Here is a 26,421-nt window from a genome sequence, read left to right on the forward strand (position 1 = left end):
TTACCACTCTAGCAACAAGGATCACCATGAAGAAACCGGTTTGTAAGATCTCCCAGCTCCAGCCAAGGACACCAAAAATCCTTCCTAACTCCACTTTTTTTTTTTTTTTGCTAGAAGCCGTACAGCTACCATGGTTAATGGCATTTGTCACCTTGGTATTATGTTTTACATGAGATTAGATAAAATTTAAAAAAATTATTTTTTTATTTTTTTAATATATTAATATCAAAAATAATTATTTTAATATATTTTAAAATAAAAAATATTTTAAAAAATAATTGCCGCTCACAGGCACTCTCTTTGCTCATCAACTATTTTGGTGGTTCCAAAAAACAGGACTGCCATCCTCCCGTCCATCCAATTTAAGTTTTTGAACTTGACTCTACTTCGGACCCCACTCATACATGTATTCTGATATACTGAAAGTTGACGGGTTCACTGTCAGGTCAACATACCTCTTCCAATTTTACAAAAATAAATATATTAATGAAACTAAAAAAAATATTGAATTAAAACAAAATCTAACTTGAAAAGAATTTATCTAAAAAGAAATAAAAAAATCAACTCTTTATCAAAAAACTAGAAATTCAAAAACCCAAACCAACCCCTGTTTCTTACAACACAATTTAAAACGAAACGATTGCTAGCTTATTAGAATTGAATTGCGTTTTTTGGAACTACCAGGTTTAATGTGCAAAAATCACAATAGTTGAGGGACGATAAGTGCCGTTAAACGCAGATACCGGAGTCCACAATCCAAATCTTTTTCAACACTGTTGTGAATGCTGTTCAGGCCAAGGCCAAGGCCAAGAAGGATAAAAAGAAGGGCATAAGTGAGTTTGTCAGTCATATATTCTATGAACCAAATTCTGAGAGGGCGATTGCAATCCAACCAAATCAATTACTATGCGAATGAATATTGCTAATTATGCTTCACTCCAGTTGATTTTCCTGCCAGACCAACCCACTTTATTATATACCATCAAGAATGGCATGCATTTAATCAGTTATTCATCTGGGGTGGCCTTGGCTTTGTTTTGCACTAATTTTCCTTTAAGATTTAGAAGAAACACTTCTGCATCCACGCTCCAACCACATTCAATCCAAAGACAACACTAATTTCTTGAATATTTAGTAGTTTTGAGAAGCAAAAGATGAAAACAACAGATAGTTCCTGGACAAAACTTGGTTTGATTACCCATATAACAATCAAGATAACAGACATTAAAATAGGTAACAGACGAGACCTCACTTCAACGAGTTTGAATACTCCTTATCAGAGGATTTTTATCTTTATGCATATGGTATCTTCCGCACAACTTCTCTAGAGTTGCAACTGAATGCTGCATAGCATTTAGCTTCGTGTCCATAAACATCCTCTGCAAAAAAGAGAAGTCAAAGGGAGTCACACAACCACCACAAACATTATACAAATCCAGAAACAAGAATTGGCAACCAACCCTATAGTCATCTCCATATTTCTCAACAAGCTGACCAATATGAACACGCTGCATTTTGGTCAATGGTTGCAAAGGTGCATGTTCTCCGTCTCTCCGCTTCTTCCCTAGAGCAGATTTCAAATCTACACAACCAAAATATTAACATCACAAATTAAATCATAGAGAGAGGACAAATTCATTCCAAATTTTAGCTTTCAAGTTCCAAGCATCCATATCATCCTTAAACTAATTGGAAAATTCCAAGAAGAGCTTACATGCGAGTAACACACATTCACTTCACAGCACTTTTAGCTTTTCTGTAGTCAATTATGATGGGAAATAAGATCCATAATTTTCAACCGTGTATGAACATTTTCTAAGAAACAGAACCATCGGCATTCCAAATAGATTAAAGAAAAATGATGGCAAACAAGCTAAAGGCTAGAACAAAGATGTCAGAACTAGAAAAAAAAAAAAGAGGAAATCTTCAGCTTTTTTCATACCATATACTACGATACGTTTCTATGAGTAATTTCTCCAAAAAAGTAAATTCCATTATGAAATTATTTAATTTTTTTGAGCATGTGAATTAAGCTAAAGTTGTGTGTGCTAAGAAACAGCATTAACCTCAAAATCAGAAAATTAATTAATTAGGATACAATAAGGGATTAATTCGATTTATATCTTTAAAAAAGGAACGCAAAATCATAGCTGAAGCAAAGAATAGGACTGACCATCTTCTTCGAGGTCGCTTCCAGAATCAATGGGTTCGAACTCATCTGCGGACCCATCATCCAATTGTTCCTGGGATGGAGCGACTTGGAGCGATTCGGTCTCAATGATATGAGAAGTACGGGACCTGACGCCTAGGAAGTTAGGGTTTGAAACGACACCAAAAGACTTGTAGTTTTGGATAACACTGGCCTTATCGTCCCATTTGGAGATGTCGGCGCCAGCAAGGGAGCGAAGCTTTGGAGGGAGATTGAAGGCTGGCTTGAACACGTGAGGGTTTTTCTTTGGGAGACCCACTCGTACTTTTGGCCTTGAATTCTTGTATTTCCTTCTTGACCCTCCCATCTCTGTCTTTCTTTTTGGGGCAACACCAGAGGAAGAGAGAAAGATGAGAAGGTAACTAGGGTTTATGAAGGGGATTGGCTAGGATGTGAATTGGAGTATATAGTTCAACGGCGCGTTTTACGATTTCCTGAAAAACGCTGCGTTTTCTTTCTCTTTTTTTTCTTTTTTTTTCCCTTTGAAACTTATTGTTTTTATTTTTCAAAGAAAAGAACCGTTTTCTTTTGAAACAATGACGCAAAATCGAGTTAATAATTAAAAAAATAAATAAAAGAAGTAATTTATGTAGCTGTTTTCTTTTAATCAAAATATAAATACCAATAATATTCTCGTATTCATTCATGCCATTCTATCAGATTCGGGCGGCATAAAATCATTGTATTTATTATTAATAATAAAAAGAGTGTTTTGTTTCTCATGAGTAAATATTTATTTAATTCAATTTTAAGCAAGAAATTCGAACGAAAAGATCCTTTTCCACAACAATTCTTGTATATGCGAAATGGATACTGAGAATATAGAGAGCATACTAATTTATCAATCCGGATAAGCCTTCAAGGATAGCATAGCAACAAAGCAATGGCAATTGTAAATGTTTCGAGATACTTTATCTGAGTTTCTTCGCGAGTTAGATATTTTTTTAACAAAAAAAATTATATATATGATTTTTTCAACACTTCATTATAGTTTTAAAAAATCTAAATAAAAATTAAAAAATTTATATACACATATAATTAAAAAAATTAAGCATTATATGTGTTAATAAATAAAGATAAATAAACGATAAATTATAACTAAAAATAAAAATAAAAAAATTAAAAGATAAGTATAGATCAAGATATTTAATCTCGTAAGAATGGATATTTATTCGATTGTGTTTGCTATATTTATTTATTAAAATAATTTTTTATTCAATTAAATAATAATAGAAATAAACACACGTTAATTGATTGAATAAAATAAAATAAAATTATTATGTTTAGAAATATTATCTCCATATAAATTTTTTCCTCACCAAAACAAAGTTCATATATACAAAAGATTAAAAAAAATAAGAAAAACCTTTTCAAAAATTAAATGCATAACCAAAAAATAATCGTCATTTAAAAGAGGTTCCCTAAACAAAATAAAAGAGAGAAAGATATTAATCTAAATACAAATAAAGTAAAAAAAAATACATAAAATACATAAAAAGCATAAATAGAAAGAAAAAAATAAAAAAGGACAAGTGCTGGTGGGTCTAACCTATTTCTTTAGGGCCCACACGAGTGACTGAGCCTTTAATTTATTTTTGGCTGCATTTATCTCTCGCTCAGAAATTTTTTGCAAAATAAAAATCATACAATGCATCATTTAATGCTGCCTGGATTTCTTCGGCTATCACAATGAACGGAATATCAAACTTCAACTTTTTTGGACCCAAAAAATCATTTTTCAAACAATTTTCAACCCGAATACTTAGAAAACTCATTAGAAACCATGAAAATCTTTATCAACAGCCTAAATAAAACAAATTCACCCCAAAAACCAAAATTAGCCTGAAACCAAAAACTAAACCAACCTCACATCTATGTTTTCAAGGACTTTCAAAGCAAAAACAACACCTAATATGAACTACTCAAATCAAATAAAATCATTTGACACAAATATCAACCGTTTTGGTGACCTAAATCGGTATCAATGATATTTTTCATTTCATTCCCTCTTCTTACCTCATCCTTTTCATTTCAATCCCTGTTCTTTCAATCTTATATTTTCCTAAGAAATCACAATCAATTAACCTTCAATTATGACTAAATCATCAGGAAAAATTTTTGAGAACCAAATGAATTTTTGACAAATACACGGTGCAACACAATGCCATCCACAATGATTTGCGTGTGTGTGGATAGTACCTGCCTCCATGCAAAAAAACCATGTGTTTTAAGTTATAGTATTAGTTATGTGACTCACGCTCCGCCATGGGTAAAATATTTTTATTTCTTAAAAAAAATTATATGTGCAGGTTTTTTAAACGTGTTTTTGTAGTTTAAAAAAATTAAGTTAAATTAAAAAAATTTATGAATACATGTAATTAAATAAATAGAGAACCATATATGCTAATAAATAAATAAAAAGTCATTAACGATACCAAAAAATAAAACTTGAAAAATAAAAAAAAAACAGATGTAGATCAAGGTATTTAATCTTGAAAAACAAAAAATTTACCTGGTTATATTTGCTAAATTTATTTATTAATTTATTTATTCAAGTTAATGATAATAGAAATAAAAACACAAATTAAATTGATTGAATAAAATAAATGGGGGAAAAGCACCATGCAAGGATGCACATATTATAAATATTATTTGAATATATATATTTTTTCAAAACTAAAGTTTATCCATACAAAAAATAAAAAAAAAATTATAAATGAATCAAAAAAAAATTAAGTTAAATGTATAACAAAAAAAAAATCATCATTTAAAAGAGGTTCTTTAAACAAAATGAAAGAGAAAAGGGGTACTAGTCTAAATATAAATTAAAAACCATAAAAAATCATTAATTTAAAACAAGAATTAGAAAAAGAAAAGAAAAATAATTAGAAAAAAAAATCAAAGGTCAAGCATTACTGGGCCTAGCAAGCCAGCCCAACCCGCCTCACCTATTTTATTAAGGTCAACGCATCAGATTACCTTAACAATCCTACGTGACTAAGCCTTTTTCTTTTTGTTGCAACTTTTTTTGGAAAAAAAATCAGATGACGTGTCATCTAATTTGCCCATATTCCAGCCTTTGCGGTGGTCGAAAAATCAAGGCTTAAGTTTTTTTTACCAAAAATCTGTTTTCAATTCATTTTTTACCCAAAAAACCTATAAAACACCTTATGAACTATGATAAACATATTCATGGTCTCAAAAAAGGTTTCAAAAATCAACCCGAGCTCAGATTTGTTTTTTCACGAACTTTAAAGATAAACAAAACCTAATATGAACTCCCCTTATTAAATGGAACTATTTGACACGGATATCATTTATTTTGTTGGCCTAAATCAATATCAACAACGTGCTCTCTCTACTGCGCTGAATCCGGTGACCTCTCTCTCTTCTCTCTCAATCAAGGAATAAAAATAATAAAAATAAATTTTTGTATCAAAATTGAATTTAAAAAATATTGAGGTATCAAAATTGTATAACTTGCATTGTTTTTGAAGTTTGAGAACCAAAATTATTTTTTTCAAAACTTATGACTTGCTACCCATAGATAGCAAACATTGTCGTTTTCCTACCAGTATGAAACCGATGTTTGCAAATCAGGGCAATAAGCACACCTATATTCCTATTTGTTTTTCAATTGGAACCAACAAAATGCAACGAAGCTCTTCTACTCTCGTATATACACACATAATACCAAGCTTCTAAAGGAAAATATATAACTTAAATCGCTTCTCTTAGAAACAAACTAGAAATATTGGCATATGTTATGCTACGGTAGAATCAAATTTTTTAATGTAAAAAAAAAACCATGCCTTACTAACATGTTTTCTAGTAAAAATATTAATTATGAAATCAAAATATAATGCATATTAAACAATATATTTTTTAGATATTGATATGGTGACATATAGAATGATATTTGTTTTTTCAACTATTGAGAAGACGACAAACTCTGGTTAACCTGTCAAATCTGTAACTTAGATATAAGATCATGATAATCCTATAGAAAGTAAATCAAAATAAATTATGAAGATCAATTATTAATCAACTCAATGTTGAAGAACAAAATTAAAAAAAAAAAGAAAAAACAACCTGGATCAACATGGGTTAACTTGCCAAACCAGTGAACCGAATCATGAGATCAAGATAATCCTGTAAAAAGTAAATAAAAAACGGAACTCAATTTCTAACTAACTCATTATTGAAGGATGAAATAAAAAAATCAATTAAAAAAAGATAATAAAACAACTCAAGTTAATTCGGGTTAACATATTAAACCTATGATCTGGACTATAAGACCGAGATAACTTTATAAAAAAATAAAAAAACAATTATGAAACTCTATTTCCAACAAATTCAATGTTGAAGGTTGAAATTGAAAAAAATAAATAAACTTCATAGAAAGAAAATTAAAAAAAAAATTACGAAGCTCAATTCTCAAACAATCTAATATTGAAGTATAAAATTAAAGACAATAAAAAAAAATTGGGTTGTTAGAGGGTGAAATTGAAAATAAAATGAATTAAAAAATGTTAAGAAAAATAAATCGATTCAACCTAGGTTAACTTACCAAACTCGGAATCCAGGTTATGAAATCGAGATAACTCCATAGAAAGTAAATAAAAAAAATTATAAAGTCTAATGGCCAACTAACCCAATACTAAAGGATGAAATTGAAAAAAAAATCAATTAGAAAAGACAACAAAAAATAGACTTGAATCAACTTGAGTTAACATGTTAAACTCATGATCTTAGTAATGAGATTAGGCTAAATTCATAGAAAATAAATAAAAAAAATATCGTAGTTTTAATAGATCTAATATTAAAGGTTCAAATAGAAAAAGAAAAATCTAAGAGATCGGTAACATAAAAAGAAAAAATTATGAATCACACTTCTTAAAATAATTTAATATTGAAAAATAAAATTGAAAAAAATAGATAAAAAAACAAGAAGAAGATTGAGTTGTTGGAGGGTGAAATTGAAAAAAAAATCTAAAAAAAATCACAAAACATTATTCTAGTGAATTGTGTTTTGCGAGTGTAGTATTAACCGAGTCAACTCAGGTTAACCTGCAAAACCAGCAATTCGAGTCATGAAATCGGGATAAATTAAAAAAAACAAATAAAAAAAACTCTGTAACTCAATTTTCAACCAATCCAATATTAAAGGAAGAAATCTAAAAAAAATCAATTAAAAAAATAAGCAAAAAAAAACATGAGTTGATCTGAATTAATCTGCTAAACTCGCGACTTGAATCATGAGATTGAACTAAACCCTTAGAAATAAAAAAATATATGAAGGCTCTCTTCCAATATATTTAATATTGAAAGTTAAAATTGTGAAAATAAAATTTATGAGATTGCTATATAAGACAATAAAAAGAAAATAAAAAAAATATGAATTACAATTCTCAAAACAACTAACATTGAAGAATAGAATAAAAAAATAAGAAGAAAATTGGATTGTTGAAAAGTAAAATGAAAAAAAAATCATAAAATATTATTTTAGAAAATAGTGTTTTGTAAGTGTAATTACAATTATTTAGTCATAACCTTTAGTTTTTTTATTAATTATTTTACTTGGTTAACTTTAATAAGAACGAAAACTTTCAGCTCAAAATACCAGAATTTAATTATTATTTTTAAAAGGTTTTTGATCAATGATAATAATCAAATCAAATAGATGGATATTATCTGCTTTCACATACAAAATTGACCAAATCAATAGCACACATAAACTTACCACAACCTCCAATAGTTCAGGGTAAGAAATTGACATTAAACCAAAAATTAATAAAAGTGCTACAAGCTCATTTGGTCTTTGCAAAAAACATTTTGGACAGATAAAACAATATGGTTTGAATAGTTAAATGACATAGTTATTAAACCCGGTCCGGTGATTGACCCGACCAAGGAGCCGAGTCCTGTGTTTTATGGGTCAACTCGGAAAAATTAAAATTTTAATATTTTATATGAAAAAATTAAGAAAAAATCCATGTAAATATAGGCTATACATATTGTAAATAATGACGTTTAAAAGAATATTTTAAAAATCTTTTTATCCCACATTAAAAATATATTATGTTAAGTTTTTAAGCTGAAGTATTTAAACCAAATTTTTTTTTTATCTCACATTGAAAAAATATAACTTTTTTCTTAGGAGCATAGAGTATATATACTAATGGGTATCAAACCTCACATTTTTAAAAAAAAATATCGGGTCTCGCCCGGGTCACGGGTTATTTAAATTATTCTTATTTCAATTCATTATTTAATTATTATCATTTCAATTAAATAATTATACCACGAAAAAATATAAAAAAGACTGAAATATCCATTAAACAATGAATTGAGGGCAAAATAGTATTTGCTTATCCAATCCACGTTGAGTTCTACAGTACTTTAGGTTTTTGTTAATAACACTTTCAGGTAACATCGCAGCAAATTGGTAAAAGAGTGAAGGCACTCCTCCAACAGTGTGGATCAAGATATGCATCTCGGGAGATTCTTACCAATATTAACACAGCAGGATAGTGCCAGTGATCAAAGACTGTTTGCTTATAATTCAGCCGAGCGGTTGGCATACTCCCGAACCAATGCCCCAAACAGTGATGGCCTCTCAAGCAACCGAGAGGGTTTATCAAATTCTTTCGACCGTCCTGTTATAAACAGGAAACAAAGCGAGTCAGAATAGCCAGCCGATTGTCTTGAATGCGTGAAAATACTCTGAGAACCAGAATTCTCAGCTTGTAAGTTGAAAGATTGTCGTTACAAATGAACCATGCCTTCTAGTGTAATATAGACAGACCAGTCTACAGTTGTGTGGGATTTTAAAAACTCTTTCCTTGAGGTTTAAAACGAAGAAGACAACAGTAGAAAGAAGAGCATATATACCTGCATCGATAACTAAAACCCTGTCACAGTCCATGATTGTGGGTATTCTGTGAGCAATGCTGATAATTGTACAATCAGCAAATTCCTCTCTAATGATCTTCTGAATCACAGCGTCAGTTTGCGAATCAACTGAAGCAGTTGCTTCATCCATAAACAACAGACGACTGTGCTTTAGCATAACTCTCCCCAAACAAAGAAGCTGCCTTTGCCCGACGCTCCAGTTGTCTCCGTTATCAGTCACTATGAAAGTGAAAGTTTTCATAAATTATTGTTCCAATAACACGTTCCACTTAACAAGTTTGGAAGAGTGAAAACTGTGAAACAAATGACAGTCAAATTTCACCTGGAGAATCAAGTTTTTCGGGTTTTGCAGCCACAACATCTTTCAGTTGACAGCGTTCAAGACTCTACAAAACCATCAAGTTTTTCAGCTTGCAAACTCTTAAGAAAAGGTTTCTCACAATATATATATAATAATAATAATAATAATGTGAAGTGGATCAAGAAATGGGAACCACGTGGTTACCTCCCATATCTCCTCGTCTGTATACTGTCCAACAGGATCCACGTTGCTTCTCACGGTTCCTTCAAAGAGGACAGGTTCTTGAGGAATTATGCCAAAACGAGACCTGAGATCATGGAGTCCTAACATGCAGATATCAATGCCATCGATAATTATTTTTCCGCCTGTTGGTTCAACCAGCCTAAAGAAGACTTGGATCATAGTTGACTTTCCACTCCCTGTACGTCCAACAACACCTATCTTCTCTCCACCTTGAATGCTGAGAGTAATGCCCTTGAGAACCAGAGGAGTGTTTGGACGATATCTAACCTGTTATCCAAAAGGTTAAATAGATCGAGCATGGATATATTACCAAAGATGTCAAGTTCAATGACAATGACAAAGTGCTATCAATGCATGCATAATGTGCTTTGATGCCTGAAAATATCATTTGCTTTTCACTTCCTCAGCCTAAAAGAGCTATTAGGATAGTGTGTGAATTGCATCTCTATAATAAATGAAAACTTAAACTGATTTCTTTATCAATAAGAACTACTGTAATGCCTTTTACCTGCAAGTCCTTTAGATCAACATTGCCAATGGCAGGCCAGTTTGGAGGAGGAACCCTGTCCTCTATCTTCCATGCTGCCTCTGATGAAATATTAGTGAATTGTTTGATCCTCTCAACAGAGACCATTCTATTTTCCACAAAGCAACTTAAATATATGCACCAGAACAGCACAGAATTGAGGGATAGCCCGTAGGAGAGAGATAAACCAACGTTCTCTGTATCAAGCAGAATTTGGTCAGTTTCCTGGAACGCAAGCATTTAAAGATCTGATGGATTTAAGAAATACGAGTATCTGCTGTTAGATTAACATAAAAAACATTGTTTTGATGCTTCAATCCATGATTTAAGAAACAAATAAGCCTCATAGTATGTAAAAAGGAACACTAGTAATAAGACAGCATATGAATTAAGTAGAACCAAAGAAACATAATATGCAGATGTTTGTGCATTAATGGAAGAATGATACTCTTTTGCCAAGAACACTTTGAATCACTTGGTCCAGAAAACTCATATATAGAAGAGCATGCATTATATCAACTTTGATGAATCAAATCCTTGAGAGATATTGTCCAGTGGCAATAACACGTTAGCATTCAATTACCTGGCCTTATAATGCTGCTAGGTAATAGAATCAAGAACATAGCAGAAGCGCAAAGTATGATGCTCCCAATCAGTTCCAAACGGAAACCCAACCACTCATTTGATCCGTTGTTGTGAAAATCCATGCACAAATTGGCATTCACTCGGCTAACATTTTCCTGACAGAATCTATCCTGTTTTCTGAAAGACCTAATTGTCATAACTCCAGAGATGCTTTCTGAAAAGTGATGAATCACAGGAGCTTTGGTAATTGAGTCGAGTCGAGTTAATTCTCGCGATGCTGCAAGAAAGTATCCCTGCAACCAAGAAAGATAAATCATCATTATAGATTTTCCTACTCAATCTGGAGATAAAAATCTACTCTTGAATCCGAGTATTACAATCATGATTTACAAGTTAGGATGAGGATCACATTAGAAAGCTTTCAAGATAGTAGAAAATTCTTTAAATGAGAAACATATGCATATCCGTGGCATGATATGTCATTTATATGTGCGTGCGGAATTACATGCTGTAAATGCTACAGCAAGATAAAAAAAAAGCCCGTACCCGGTACCACCAGTTTAGCCAGCCAAGCGGAATTATTAAGAACACAGTTGGCCAAGTATACTGACATACAATTACAATGATGCTGAATACTGTGACGTACATTGCAATTGCATGGGAGAACATAAAGGGAAGGAAGATATCGACGTTGGTTTGATCAGCTGATGCCTGCAGGAAACAAAATACAAGGAAAATAAAAAACAGCAACAATTTAAGCATCTTTATCCAATATCCTGCTATAGATTTCAGGAGGAATACAATCATAGTTGAAAGCACAGACTATGGGAAAAAAAATCATAGTTGGGTCTTGAACCCTTACTCGACTTAATATTCTTCCTGAAGGTGTGGTGTCAAAAAATGACATGGGTGCGTGCAAGATACTTCGAAGAATACCGCCAAAAAAATTTTGGGCTGTCTTAAGCCCCATTAGCGTGAAGAAAAGGGATCTCATTATTAAGAACACCACTGATACAGCTGCAATAATTCCATAGACAGATATAAATAGTGAAGGCTTGAATGTTGCAGCCCGCTCATCTGCAGTTTCAAAAGCCAACCAATAATCTCCAGCCATTAGAGATGCTTGCCATACCAGGGACAATAGCAAAGCCACAACTGCACCCCACCATCCAAAAGCTTCGGTGCAGTATTGTTTATACACATGCAGTCCTACGTTACCAGTTGCTCTTTCCTCTTCTTCAATGAGCTTTGAATTTCCCTTATCTGACTTTGGTTGATCTAGAAGCTTGTTTTCATCATTTTCTTCCCCAATTTTGGAGAGGCCTTGAGAGAACTTCGGTGGCGTGGGTGAGTTTTCACTAGGAATTTCAGCACTGACTTCTAGAAGTTCCATAGAAGTTTCATGAGCAGCTACTAGTGCTCCAAAATCCAATCCAGACGCTAATAGATCATTGTATTTTCCTGATTGTACTATCTGTCCATCTCGCATGACCTGGGTATTGAGAGAAGCTTCAATTTTTTTCAGAAATTACTGATCATCATAAACGCTTATCTGCGTGGAGGGGAACGATAAAAAATGGTTTTGCTACTTACTGAGATAAGATCAACATTGTGCAAGAAGTCGACTTGGTGGGTCACAAGTAAGATAGTCTTTCCCTTCAGTGCGCCTCTAACACATTGCTGCAGAAAGCATTGATATAACTTAAAACTGCCATTCAATTTCCAGATCGCAGAGAAGATTTTCATGCCTATTTAACAGGAGATTACAGAGAAGACACATTTGACTCTTATCCATTATCGAAATTTTCTAATACAAGTGATTTCTGTACTTTCTACTCGCTGACACTGAATTTCCATTATAAATTAAAGCACCTATGACCAAAATGGCATCAAGAGTAAATCATTTCACTTCAACTGAATGTCCATACTTTAAAGCAATTAAATTTAGTGTCACCTTAAATATATCAGTCCCAGTATGCGCATCAACAGCACTAAAAATATCATCAAGAAGATAGATATCACAGTCCTGATAAACAGCCCTCGCAAGTTGTATCCGCTGCTTTTGCCCACCACTGAGGTTGATGCCACGCTCTCCAATTTCAGTCTGATCTCCGAACTCCATCATCTCCAAGTCTTTCTCCAAGCAACAAACCCTGAGAACTTCCTTGTATCTCTCCTTATTCATTGGCAAACCAAATAATATGTTATCCTCAATGGTGCCATTTTGAATCCATGATGTTTGGGCAACATAGGCAGTTGTTCCACAAATCCTGATCTGTTGAAGGAATAGTAAAATATTTCAGTAAAACATTTCAAGTTCATCAATTCGATTGCAACCATACAGTGGGATTTAGCAACAAAATGAGGAAAGTTGTGTTACATGGATTGCATATAAGCACCAAAAGTAATAGCTGAAAAAGTGTAAGCCAAGGAAGAAAATCTATTCCAAAAAAAGGTGATAAAAGAAAAAAAAAAAACAAAAAACCTCTGAAACCCCAGGGAAGAGGTAACAAGAATGATGAACAAGATAGCCTTCAACTTATTGTGGTATAACATGGACCCAAATTGAGCAAGATGGAAATAGAGAAGTCTCACTACTGACTTTGAGTAGCCAAATTCTGAGCTTCAATAAAATGAGTTCAGTGTCGTGCATAAATGCATTCCAACTGCATGAAATTTACAAGGAACAAACAAACCAAAAAGACACCGGATATCGGCAAGTCTCAGAGTTAATGAAAAATACTCTGGCTATTAAATGTGGAGCTAACTACATTAGCATTTCAAAATTGTTTTTGCAAAGAGCCAAGAGAGCCTCTGAAAATATATATTCCAGCAATAGAAGCATGAAATGCACATCTCATTGTGGAACATGAGAACAAAGTATCTGTCAAGAAACTCAGTGCTTACATTATTGACAATGCCTAAATGATTGGGTGAATTTTTTATGATTTCAAATCTAAACTTGGCGTTACCAGCTAAGAGCGTGATGATCATGAAACACGCACAAAAAACAAAAACAGATCTATGAGGTTGATGAAGAACACCAAAATACAAGAATCAATGAATGGATAAATCCCACAAGTTTTGTTTCGTAATCCATACCTTTCCAGATATTTTGTGCATCTCACCGAGGATTGAGGCAAGGAGAGAAGATTTCCCAGATCCCACAGTCCCAACAATAGCAGTAAGCTTCCCTTTTTTTATCTCCAAATTTATATTGTTCAAAACCTCACCTTTAGCTTCATCATCCCAACTAAATATCCCACCCTTAACCTCCACAGCGATTCTACCATCGCAAGCATCCACTCTTTCTACCGACTCTTCCACCAATTCCTTGCTTAGCATGTAACAATCCAACCTCGCAAGAGATACCATTGCTTGTGAAAGTGATATCATAGCTTGAGGGAATACCCTGATAGGCTCCTGCAACATTTTAAAGATAGATGTCGTTGTGAATACTGTCCCTGCATCAAGCGGGACTCCCAACAGGAGAGCGGTACCAAATGTCAGAGTTGATACTAGCAATGGTGTGCTCCACATCACAATCGTGTTGATAGAGATTGAGTACAAAAACTTGGAAATCCATCCAAATTCTGAATCACGAAAATCTTGGATTCTCTTGTTGAAGTGGTCTTCCCATGCTTGGAATTTGATCACACGCATGTAATTCAGCATCTCATTTGTTGCCTTCATCCTTGAATCGCGATTTATCATCACATTTCTCTGGAACTTATTATTTCTTTTGTTGCTAAACACAGCAAACACAATAACACCAAGAGTTCCAATCAATGCTGTGACTGCCGAGGTACCTAGAGCATTGTATAGGAGCGCTAAGCCAACACCAACTTGCAATGGCATTAACCATATAGAGTGCAACTGCAACATCATATCAGAGAGCTGCTGGGCATCAACGGCCATGTAATTCACAATCTGTCCAACTCCGTGAGCTTGACGAGCAGAACATGATAACATAAGCCCTTTCTTGTATAAAGAAGTGATGAGAGTACATCTAATGAGCATCCCAAGTTTCCGAGAATTGAAGTTAAATTGATGGTCAGTCAAAACCTCAACAAATTTTGCGACAAGAAGAATCAATACAAGGTAATATCCTTCATAGGGAGAGGTTCTTTTCCCAGATGTGTAATCGACAAAGCTTTGGATGAGCATAGGCCCAACATACATGACAGAGAGCCGCAAGATTGCAAGGAACGCAGTGAAGGAAATTTCCTTCCAAAAGCACCTCAACAACGTGGTTCGAACAGGGTGGTTTGACTTTTCATGTGGTTTAGGCCAACTGGATTCAAAGAGCTGTGACATTTTTTCAGCTCTATGCTCTGGTGAAAGAGTAGGCACATCATCTATCTTGAGCGGAGATTTGTAGCCCTTACGCAGTAGGGGATTCATCCAAAGCCAAAAGGACTTAGATATTATAGAAGCCGTAGCAAAGCCAGTCACATTGGATTTTCCCAAAAGAGGTTCATGTAATTTGGTGTCATCATGCATTACTGATTCAGAATGCCTGATTACAGTAATCCCAGTCGATCCTTTAATGGCAACGGAAAAAAGAACAATTGATAACGTGAAAGCCATTGCAGAAACTATATCATCAAATAACAAGTTGTGTTCCAGAGCTACCAATCGAATGATCCCTGATGACATAAACATACTAATGATGATGAAATTTGCAACCCAATAAATTCGAAGAGATAGTGGATGAGTGACAGCATGAAACCTCTTTTCATGAATTATCAAGATTGCAACCACTAGTTGAGTTATTGCTTGAACTAACCAAAACACTCCATCAAGCACCTTCCAACGTGGCAACTGAGTGCTTTGACTGAATGCTAGAATGGAGACGACAATGTAACACAAAGCTAAAAAGACTGGTACAATCAAAGAGAGCTTGAACCAAATAGAAGTTGTGATATGAGCTCTGCTGTTTCCATTTCCAACAAGGGGATAGTTGATGTCAGAGCCGGAGTATCCACTGGAAGTGAATCTAGAATGCAGCTTTTGAGCCGCAAATCCGAGGAGGAAAAGCAAGAACAAAAGGTCAACTGAAGATAACAGAGCTCTTTGAGGACATGGAGAAAGGAAAATGAATCTTAACCATTGAAATATCAATGGAATAGATGTTTCCCCTGAAGACTGAACCACATAGCTTGAGCATGAGAGAGAGTTGATCCATGATGAAGAACTCATGCTCCCTAAACTTCAAGTGAATAAAATAAAATCACAGAAAAACCACTCGATGCTCTGATCAATCTCCTCCCTCCTGCTCCCTGCATAGTTAACAGAAAACTTTAACGGTAAGTGAGGACTAAAAGAAATGACCCACCAAAAAGGAGTTTCGAACTAGAGTCGTGGAATTATGGTGCCATAGCAGGACCACGGATAAAAATGAGCACTTCAAGAAGAAAATGATTACAATAAATAATATAGAAAGATGAGTTTTCTTTTTCTTTTTCTTTCCAAGCCTTCGAGACCTAGCATATGGGGTCTCTGCAACTTCAGTTAAATGCGATCTAAGAAAATCATAAACTCAACACACAAAATGATACCGGCAATTTATTGCAGTTTGAGAGGAAGAGATATGCAAACTATATAAAATCAAGATAAACAAAAAACAGTGTTATTAATTTAAGGAGCAGGTATCAGACCGTAGATGTTGCCGGCGATGGATCAGTTGCAATAACTCAATAAAGAAAACAAGAAAAACGATGGAGATTGGAGAAGATGAAAATAGAATACTACTGAAGTTGCCAAGGACAAGTAAAATTCATGAACTTGAACCGTATGCATGTATGTACATGTAGACACAACCTTCAAAAAAGATGATCTAGTTTTCTATAAAAGCTGAAAGGCAATAAATTACTTGCTTTAAAAGCTGCAGGTGCAGCGCAACCAGAAACGTGGATCCCGGTTCCTGACGGAGAAGTCTGTGCCGGGGAATGTAAGGTAAACCACAGTATACTAGGACGAGTGAGAGTGAGAAAGACATAAAAAAACAACCAAACTGAGTTTGGGTTCGCTGACAGTTATACTTCGCAGCAGAACTAGTGTCGTGTATATTAAATTAAACTAAAAAGTAACAAAAGGACAAGATGAAACTGGTTCCCTAAAGCCGGCCATGGTATTAGATACAGTGTTTTGGATTCCATTCTTTTCTGAATATTTTTTTAAATTTATTTTTGATATTAAAATATCAAAAATATATAGAAACACCCAAAATAAAATTAATTAAAAAATTAAAAATGCAACTGATCACTGGAATCACCACACGCAAGACACCCCCACCAACACTGTCTTTTATCCTCGCGCGTGTGAAAGAAACAACAATGATTTTTTTTAAAAAAAAACATGTTTATTCTTGATTATTTCATTTCTAAATGTGTTTTAAATCTATAAATTGTGATATGCAGAGTAGAGTAAATTCTTCGGGGATGTATGGATGTGAAAAATGTCCATGTTCTTGGGAAACCTATTTAGAAACTCATTTTATTTGGAAGAAACAGGAAAAACAATGTTTCTGTCACAGTGATGTCTCATGCAGGGTATCTGATCGTAAATTTTCTTCATCAAATTATTATGTATCAAAATATATGTTTTTTTAAATATGTAAATCATAAAGTTCTAAGATCATGAATATTATATGTATATTTGAATGTAAAAATCATAAAGTTTTAATCAAAATGCATGTATTATTAATTAAATTTGAGTTGTCAAGACTCAAAATATGTTAAAGCAAGCAAAATATGCATGTATTATTAACTTTCAATTCTGCATAAATTGTTGTTCTTAAATTGTTGAATAGTTTAACAATTATTAGTCACAACAAATAATTGATTCTATAATTTATAATAAATATATTGTTGATAAACCTATAAAAAATAAACTATAAAAAATAATATTAGAAATATATCAAAGACAAAGAAAGTTTAATATTTTGAATGATTATGTTGCATATCTAGAATAGTTATAATTTGACTTGAAAAATGATGATGATTCAGTGTTGGTTTTATAATTTATAATAAAGATATTGATGATAAACCTATAAAAAATAGTATTATATATCAAAAAAAAAGAAAGTTTAATATTTTAGATGATTATGTGGCATATCTAGAATAGTTATAATTTTACTTGAAAAATGATGATGATTTAGTTTTATTTTCACGGGCCATTAATAATGGTAATTATAATAAATAGATAGATATCATAAAACATGAATTAAAATTTATAAAACAAGATGAAGTATGAGAACATGTTAAAATATCTAGATATTGTAAAAAGTCAGATATAAATGGATCTTTAAAACCAAACGAGATTCAAATGATAACATTGAATAATACAATGACATACTTGTTACTAAATGTTTTTACTAAAAACAAATGACATTAATAATAAAAAGATGTCTTTATCGGTCTCTATAAAATACTTATTTAGAATTCCATGATTTTAGTATTTTATTATGATTTAGAATTATATCAAATAGATATGAAAATCGCATTTTTAAATGGGAATGTAGTAGAAGAAGTTTATATGGATCGATTGAGATTTTCAGTTGAATGAAACAAGCATATAGTGTGTAAACTTAAGAAATCAATATATAAACTTAAATAAGTTTCAAAACAATGGTATATCGAGTTTAATGATATTGTTGTTTTCTTTATATTTAAGAAAAATATTATTGATCAATATATATATCTTAAGATCAGTAAAATTTTATTTATTTTATATATTGATGATATCTTATTTGTAATTAGTAATTTTAGTTTATTATAAAATCTTGAGTTTGGATATTTAGATTTAGATTTTTATTGAATGCGTCGATACCAATAAAATCTATATTATAATATTTCTTCATTTTAGGTTGAGGAGAAATCTTATGAAATAATTCAAAATAATTTATTATTATTGCATTTATTATAAAAGTCGAATACGTGGCATGCTTTGAAATAATAGTTCAATAAGTAACCAATGGGATGTCAACATTAAAAAACTGCAATTTCCAGAATTTAACCTCGAGAACAATGACAGGCTTGATCATGGTAAGAATGATAAGGATCAAATGCATAATTAAGTAAAATTAATAAGAGATGATGGTATGATTAGAGTTTTTGATTAAGACATTCTATAAGTCAACTCTCTTGGAATATCTCCAATAAATACCAGGATTATTTTCATAATTTGCTGCATTTGTTTTTTGTTAAGATTAATGTAGGCTATAAAAGTATAAATAATTAAGGAATGTTGAACATCCAACGAGCCATAATAATAATAATAATAAAACCATCTAGGTGGTGGTCCAGTGGTAAGAACTTGAAATCAAGATGATTGTTCCCTCTATGGTCTCAAGTTCGAGCCCTGTGGTTGCTTATATGATGGTCACTAGAGGCTTACATGGTCGTTAACTTCAGGACCCGTGGGATTAGTCGAGGTACGCGCAAACTGACCCGGACATCCACGTTAAACTAAAATAATTATAATAATAATAATACAGAACTTCAAATAATTTTGAAAGTCTTTAAGTCTTTCTCATCCCTTTTCATTCCAGTATTTTATCACCACATGATTTGAGATTGCAGTGTAAAGAAAATATATTAAAATAATATTTTTATATTTTTAATATTAAAACAATAAAAAAATATTAATTCAATTTTTCTTATATAAAAAAAAAATAGATGCCAACCTCACTCCTGAACAATACAAAATAAGACACGCGCATAGCCGTCATGATTGGCACCATGCGGCAGATAAATTGACTTCACAACTACAACTATATATTATACACAAAGAGGAATCTAATTATGTACTTGTATTAGCACATAAAAAACAAAAGCGGAAGACATTGCTCTTTGTTGTTTTCTACTCTTGCCTTGTTTATTAGATGGAAGCGTGTCCCTGATGGAGACGACATGGGGTATCAGTACAGCAACAACAGACTGGTCGTGTCGATGTTAATAACTGGCGGTCATATGCTGAATTATCACCACAAACACATGAATAACTTATAACCTATAGTCCATGTCGCAATTATTATTTTTTCTATTTTTTTAATGTATAATAGTAAGATAGAAGCATAACCTCTCTGACTAGGAAGCGTGGACCTTATATAATTGACTTATATACAACCTGTATGTATACTTTAATATCTACATGTATAATTGATACTGTATGTGTTTTCATAATTCCAATTAAATTTTAAAACTAGTAGGTTACTTTTTAAGAACTTAAATTTTAAAAACCATCTGGTAGGTAGCTCAGTGATAAGAGTTTGAAACTAAGGAGTTTGCTCCCCTGTGATTTCAGGTTTGAGCCATGTGGTTGCTAATATGATAATCACTGGAGATTTACATGGTCATTAACTTCAGGAATCGTGGGATTAGTCGAGGTATGCGCAAGCTGACCTGAACATTCACATTAATAAAAATAAAAACTTAGATTTTAGAGTCTTAAATTCTTAATTCAAAAAAGAATGGAGGGCCTTCATGGTATGGAAGCAAGCAAACATGTTAGGGAGTATCGAATGTCATTATTAATATTAATTAGTCTTATACCCGATGATAAAATTCCATAATCAAGTGATCAAACCACCTAAATCTTTGTTTCATTTAGATTCAATTTAATTGCTTATTTTATTTATGTTTTTTTTTTTCTAATCTCTGCTGGAGGTACCCCATTTTGGAGGCATGTCTGCACTGGAGTAATCAAATCGAACCACCTAAATCTTTCCTTAACAAAACTAAAATATAAAAAAGTTATTACATTTTTTTTATTGGCATCCTTCTGTACTTTTATTGTTTTGATTTTAATACATAAATCATAGAGTATTTGACACTCCTTTGTTCTTGTTGTTCATCACCGGGGCGGGGAACCCACCATTCTAGCTTTCAAATTACCTTTTAAAAAAATTACTTTCAGCCTTGCAAACAAAATATCAATATAAAGCAGATGTAAAATTCAGGTTTTTATTTTTAGACCCAAGATTTTAGAGTCTTAAATATCCCAAATTTGATGATGGTTAAGTCCAAGATTAATATAAATAAATTGTGGCTAGAAGATTCTTTCTTTCTTTCTTTCTTTCTTTTATATTGGTGGTGGTAGTCTCAATCAATGGCGGCTGAAGCTGAACAGTTAGGGTATCATTGAGATATTATCTTAATATATTTTTAAATAAAAAATATTTTTAAAAACAACTAGAATACCTTTATTTGCGTTAATTTGTACCAAAAAGCAACCGTACAAGTACTGTTGTGAGCATGACATGGCAGTATATGTACGGGAGTTTTAGCGAGCACTGAGCGCAGAGGATTATGCCCTAAAACCCTAAAACCCTAAAATCCTGGCACTAGGTTTCTTTCTGGTTTCCAAAATAAGCAGACCGACACAGAGCACAGCGAAGATGGAAGGAACGACAGAGATGGAGATTGAGGAACCGAAATCAAAGAAATTCGGGCTAAAAAACTCAATTCAAACCAATTTCGGCAACGACTATGTTTTCCAAATTGTCCCAAAGGATGACTGGTCGTCAGTGGCGGTGTCGCTATCGACAAAAGCAGTGAAGCTTTATTCTCCAGTGACAGGTCAGTTCCAAGGAGAGTGTAAAGGTCACTCTGATACTATCAATCAAATTGCATTCTCTGTTTCATCGTCTCCGCATCTTTTGCATTCTTGCTCTTCTGACGGTACTATCAGAGCTTGGGACACCAGAAATTTCCAACAGGTACTTTCCCTTTTTCTTTTTTCTCATTTTCCTCTGTATGTTTTTATATGGGAGTACTCTGTGAATGAATTGATTGTGTTGCAGGTTTCGTGTATAGATTCCGGCTCTTCTCAAGAGATTTTCAGCTTTTCATTTGGAGGTTCTAATGATAATCTTCTTGCTGCTGGCGCTAAGTCTCAGGTTCTAACAGTTTCATTTCTCAATTTACTGGTACGTTTAACTCTAATTAAATTGAATTTATTATGAATTGTTTGATGATTTGGATATGGGTTTCTTGGTAATTCAGGTACTTTTCTGGGATTGGAGGAATGGGAAGCAAGTTGCATGTTTGGAGGAATCTCATATTGAAGATGTTACTCAGGTTTTTTTTTCCCGTTCTTTCTTCAACTTGACAGGAAGTTTGTTTCATTTCTTATTGCACAATGTTTAATATTGTGGCTGTTCATGACTATTTGCTATTTAACTAGGAAGTTGGTTTCCAATATGAAGTTGTGTTAGAATTTTAACCGATGTTTTAGGTTGCAATGTCTATGGTTGAAGTTGAAGATTATGTAAATGCATGTAGGTGGATACACCAAACTTAGTGGCTTTCACCCAGTATGCGATGCATTGTTTTCTGCTTTGTGCTAAGGTGGTCATGACTGGATCCCCATTGTTATGTCGCCATTTGTAACCTGGAATGTAGGTATTTTATCCCAAGCCGTGATGCTCTTTTCAACTGCCTGGTCTGCCAAATTATATTAGTTAAACAAACCAAAAGATATAAAATACAATGCCTTAAAAAAGTTTAAAATTAGACTTAAAAAATCAGTCATGTGCTAGGATTTCTAGGGATAAGAAAAACATACAGGAAGCTGTTTATCACTGCATGGTTATGTTGTGTTTGCAAAATACATCTGTAATGCATGGACTTGATTATACCACCAGCTTTTTGGCGCTAACATGGTGTTGTTCGAAATGGCTTCTATGCATTTTTCTGGCATGTGTTATATTGTCCAATTGAGCTGAGCTGAAATCCCGCTGTCATCTTTCACTGAAATATCTGTAAAGATTTGTCAAGTTTATATGTTTTGGACTGCCAGCATTCCTGTTTAGGAATTGGAGTAATTGTTCATTTTATTACTGGATTCATATTTTCATCCATGAATTTTGTTTTTGTTCTATTTTGTCAAGTTCATAACTTGCTGACTTTTAATAGGTTCACTTTGTCCCTGACAATAGAAACAAGCTTCTTTCAGCTTCCGTTGATGGGTTGATGTGTATATTTAATACTGATGGGGATATCAACGATGACGATGATCTGGAATCAGTAAGTGCAGGCTTCTAATTCTCGGTACTGTTTACATCATTCCTAATTTTATATGCATGGGTTCATTGAAAGATAAACGAATTGTTAGGTATTTTGTGAGGTCCAAATGGGCAGACTTGTCAAAGCAGTTGTTTGGCCATTCAAATAACAATTGCTGAAAAAATGCAACTACATGATTGCTACTTGTTAGAGTTGGACATCAAGTACCATAGAGCATGGTCTTCATGTGAAATATGCTTCATTCTTTCAAGTCTATCAGAGATTTAGCATCTTAAACTACTTAATAAAAAATGTCTGATGGTGCCTTCTTAGTGTACCATATTCATTGGAATATCATTACTATCAAACTTATAGTAACTGTAACATACTTGAAAAAAAAAGCCATTTTGTTAGGTGGGTTGATAACTTATCCTTTCTTTTTTCTTTGGATTTGACAAAAAAAAAAGGTGCATTTCCTTTTCTGCATGTGAAGCAGTTTTTGAGAGGATAGTCAGGACATGGTCTTTCAATTATTATTTTAGCCTGCAGCTCTGCTATAAAGGATCTATGCTTGAATTTTTGTTTTTTTTACAAAAAAAATTTTATGGAAGAGCTTTGGTTGCATTTGGATATGCAACTGATTTTTGAGCAATGTTCCTTTAGTCTCCCTCTGTCCATTTTTTATTATATTTGTTGCAATACATTCATTCAATTTGTTAATGATCTTTTTTATTATCATTTCTTTGAGAGGAGTATATTTTGTTGTTGCTTCCAAAAATAATAATTTCTGATCTCTGATAGTTAATTTTGCACTGCCTGTTTCTTCCAAAACGTAAGTATATACTTAATCCTTTGTCCAAGAATACCAGACTTTTTTCCAGACTGGTTGAAAACTGTTTAACATGTCTTGTGCAATAAGAGTTCAACTAGTCCCATAACTGCTCCTAGTCTTTCCTGTACATATTTCAGATGAACTTTTACAATCTTGTAGGTGATTAATGTTGGAACTTCAATCGGGAAAGTGGGGTTTTTTGGAGAGACATATCAGAAGCTCTGGTGTTTGACACATATCGAAAGTTTAAGGTACTGTTGAATTTATTGGCTCTTTATGATACAGTGGAAGATGGTTTTACTATGTATGTCAGTAAAAAATGGAAGTCAGCAGTCTGCTAGTGACTTATGGTTACCATCCCTGTAGGGGTTTGCAAAATCACAGGAAAAAGGAAATGAAAAGGAGTTCTTGTAACCATGCATGTTACATTCAAAAACAATCTTTTTGGTAACCATAGTTTAAGCCTGACTCTGATGTGCATTACCTTTTGTTTTCTAAAAAACGAAACTGCAGTATTTGGGATTGGAAGGATTCAAGAAATGAAGCAAACTTTCTGGAAGCTCGCTCATTAGCCTCTGACAGCTGGACATTAGACCATGTAAGTTTTTTCCATGTGATGGAATCCACTTTATTTAGTGGATTACAGAACAACTGTATTTCTTGTCTTTACATGCAATTTCTCTTTTCTGTAAGTATGGTGTATCATAAACTACTGTATTTAGTTGATGTTTTAGAACAAGAAGCTCTTACAAGAGCAAACAAGAATGGTTTAGAACTTAATTATCATTTTCTCGCTTAACTTTCCTACGGTGTCTGACAAAAATAGTTGAGAAAACTCAAATATGGCACAAGTGCAGTTGAGTTGTAAGCATCAATTATGGAAGCCCGGACTCCCTAATGGTATATGAAATTGTCCAAGATACCAGTGACACATGATACAGCTAAGTTGCTGTTTGAAGAGTCCTTGGGCTTCCATCTCGAGCAACAATTTTTTTTCTCATAGACAATGCTATGTAGGATGGAATACATAGACCAGAAGACAGAATATACGGATCTTCTAATTTATGAATTAGCAGGATACATGCAGTATGTTTGGTACAATATATTTATTTTTAATTATGGTTCAAATTCAGATTCTTGGTTTAAACTTCTCTGTTGTCTTGGCAGGTTGATTATTTTGTTGATTGCCACTACCCCGGAGAAGGTGATAGTTTATGGTTAATCGGTGGCACTAATGCCGGTGCTTTAGGTTATTTTCCTGTAAATCATAAAGGAATTGGATCTCCAGAAGCAATTCTTGGAGGGGGGCACACAGGTGTTGTCAGGAGTGTATTGCCCATGTCAAGCATGAAGGGGGGACCTGCCCAAAGCCGAGGCATATTTGGATGGACAGGTGGTGAGGATGGTCGACTATGTTGCTGGTTGTCCGACGATTCCACTGGGATAAATCGATCATGGATTTCAAGTGCATTGGTTAAGAAATCACCAAAGGCTCGCAAGAAAAAACGGCGTACTCCTTACTAGAGCACGCCTGTATGTTTTTTCTTGCCGTATCTTCTCAAAATCTTACAGAGCCCCCCTGTTTTCTTTAGTTCCTTTCAACTTTTATTTCTCTCTCCTTCGAGCTTTGTATTTTCGGTTTTGTAGTTTAAGAAAATCATGGCGTCAGATGTGCATTGCATGCATCGTCATTGAATTGTGGAAAGTAAAATGCCTACCCTTTTAATTCCATACTCAATCCGGCCACTTTATCCCATATGTCGCTATTTCTTGTTTTCTGTTTCTTTTTTTCTTTTTTATTATTGTTGCAATGTCTTTCTTTTCACCTACATCCACAACTATATATATATATATAATATTGCAACTCAGGACTTTGATTCCATTGCGTTGAATGATTTTCTTAACTAAAATCAATTTTTAATTTAATCAAGTAATAAAAAAATAAATATAATTAAATAAAATGAAATGAAAAAATATCATGTAAGGTTATACATATTAAAAATTTTATCCAAAAATAAATATTTTTATTTATATAAAACATAACAAAAAACTCGATAATCTTTACAAATTAAATATATAAAAACTAACTAAAATATAATTGTCATTTAAATCAGGGTATATAAACAAAAATAAAAGAGAGAATGAATATTAATTTAAATAAATATAAAAAGCATCAATTAAAAATAATTTAGAAAAAAAAAAGTAAAAAGTTATGCGATGTTGGACTTGACAAGCCAAGCTAGCCCACTTGACTCATTTTGTAAGGACCCGCATGCAGCTTAATATATTTTTTTAGCATATGGGGTGGATGAGATGTCATCCACCTCAATTTTTTTAAAAAAAAATAAAAAAAATAATGTATTATCTGATTTTTTTCAAATTCTTACTACTATGATGGTTAGACATCGAGACTAAAGGTTTTTTTATTTAAAAATTTATTTCAACTTATTTTGTTTTTTCTAAAACTCCTAGAAAACACCTTAGACACCTTAATAAATCTATATATAGCCTCAAAAACCCAAAATATCATTTCAAAACCCAAAATCAACTCGTAATCAAAAATATTCCAAAGCTGAGATATGTTTTTCCACACTTTATAGGTAAAAAAAGCATTTATGCCAAACTTTCTTCATCAAATGAAACCATTTGATACAAAGATCGATCATTTAGTGTATGAAATTGACGCCAATAATATTTTTCTTTCTCTATAGCTAGAATTAGGTGACATTTCTCTCTCTCCTCTCTCTAACCAGAAACTGAAAATAATAAAAATAAATTTTTATACCAAAAGGAAATTTT

The 26,421-nt window shown here is 32.9% G+C and overlaps 3 protein-coding genes across 5 annotated transcripts; 1 reads left to right on the top strand and 2 right to left on the bottom strand.

Moving 5' to 3' along the window:
* Positions 1–1,097: 1,097 nt before the first annotated feature.
* Positions 1,098–2,594, bottom strand: LOC7491307 (nucleolar protein 16). Its single transcript, XM_002320974.4, has 3 exons — positions 2,174–2,594; positions 1,461–1,582; positions 1,098–1,379 (listed from the first exon to the last, which is right to left on the bottom strand). The coding sequence occupies exons 1-3, from the start codon at positions 2,514–2,516 to the stop codon at positions 1,254–1,256; spliced, it is 591 nt and encodes a 196-aa protein (XP_002321010.3). The 5' UTR covers positions 2,517–2,594; the 3' UTR covers positions 1,098–1,253.
* A 5,929-nt stretch (positions 2,595–8,523) lies between these two features.
* Positions 8,524–16,834, bottom strand: LOC7457941 (ABC transporter C family member 14). Of its 3 annotated transcripts, none has more exons than XM_024584522.2 (12): positions 16,659–16,834; positions 13,882–16,061; positions 12,734–13,054; positions 12,373–12,459; positions 11,642–12,271; positions 11,326–11,490; positions 10,778–11,072; positions 10,177–10,391; positions 9,630–9,935; positions 9,447–9,510; positions 9,104–9,343; positions 8,524–8,868 (listed from the first exon to the last, which is right to left on the bottom strand). In XM_024584522.2, exons 2-12 carry the CDS (start codon positions 15,979–15,981, stop codon positions 8,768–8,770), a joined length of 4,524 nt encoding a protein of 1,507 aa, XP_024440290.2. In that variant the 5' UTR covers positions 15,982–16,061; positions 16,659–16,834; the 3' UTR covers positions 8,524–8,767. The 3 variants fall into 3 exon arrangements, with proteins under 3 accessions (XP_024440290.2, XP_052303198.1, XP_002321011.4); XM_052447238.1 differs by having other exon boundaries at positions 13,882–16,057; positions 16,655–16,834; XM_002320975.4 differs by having other exon boundaries at positions 16,655–16,834.
* A 4,204-nt stretch (positions 16,835–21,038) lies between these two features.
* Positions 21,039–25,378, top strand: LOC7457942 (WD repeat-containing protein GTS1). The gene is made up of 7 exons (XM_002320312.4): positions 21,039–21,502; positions 21,587–21,682; positions 21,789–21,863; positions 22,701–22,811; positions 23,782–23,873; positions 24,136–24,220; positions 24,790–25,378. The coding sequence occupies exons 1-7, from the start codon at positions 21,182–21,184 to the stop codon at positions 25,144–25,146; spliced, it is 1,137 nt and encodes a 378-aa protein (XP_002320348.2). The 5' UTR covers positions 21,039–21,181; the 3' UTR covers positions 25,147–25,378.
* Positions 25,379–26,421: the final 1,043 nt, after the last annotated feature.

Source organism: Populus trichocarpa, chromosome 14 (genome assembly GCF_000002775.5).
Source record: "Populus trichocarpa isolate Nisqually-1 chromosome 14, P.trichocarpa_v4.1, whole genome shotgun sequence".
Classification (NCBI taxonomy): Eukaryota; Viridiplantae; Streptophyta; class Magnoliopsida; order Malpighiales; family Salicaceae; genus Populus; species Populus trichocarpa.

Coding starts and splice junctions, on each gene's coding strand:
- LOC7491307 (XM_002320974.4), bottom strand. CDS start 2,516: ATGGGAGGGTCAAGAAGGAAATACAAGAATTCAAGGCCAAAAGTACGA. Junction 1,583..2,173: donor AAGCGACCTCGAAGAAGATG/GTCAGTCCTATT, acceptor TTGGTTGTGTAG/ATTTGAAATCTGCTCTAGGG. Junction 1,380..1,460: donor AATATGGAGATGACTATAGG/GTTGGTTGCCAA, acceptor TCTTTTTTGCAG/AGGATGTTTATGGACACGAA.
- LOC7457942 (XM_002320312.4), top strand. CDS start 21,182: ATGGAAGGAACGACAGAGATGGAGATTGAGGAACCGAAATCAAAGAAA. Junction 21,503..21,586: donor ACACCAGAAATTTCCAACAG/GTACTTTCCCTT, acceptor ATTGTGTTGCAG/GTTTCGTGTATAGATTCCGG. Junction 21,683..21,788: donor CTGCTGGCGCTAAGTCTCAG/GTTCTAACAGTT, acceptor TTGGTAATTCAG/GTACTTTTCTGGGATTGGAG.
- LOC7457941 (XM_024584522.2), bottom strand. CDS start 15,981: ATGAGTTCTTCATCATGGATCAACTCTCTCTCATGCTCAAGCTATGTG. Junction 9,344..9,446: donor CGAAAAACTTGATTCTCCAG/GTGAAATTTGAC, acceptor TCACTTTCATAG/TGACTGATAACGGAGACAAC. Junction 8,869..9,103: donor GGTTTTAGTTATCGATGCAG/GTATATATGCTC, acceptor TGTTTATAACAG/GACGGTCGAAAGAATTTGAT.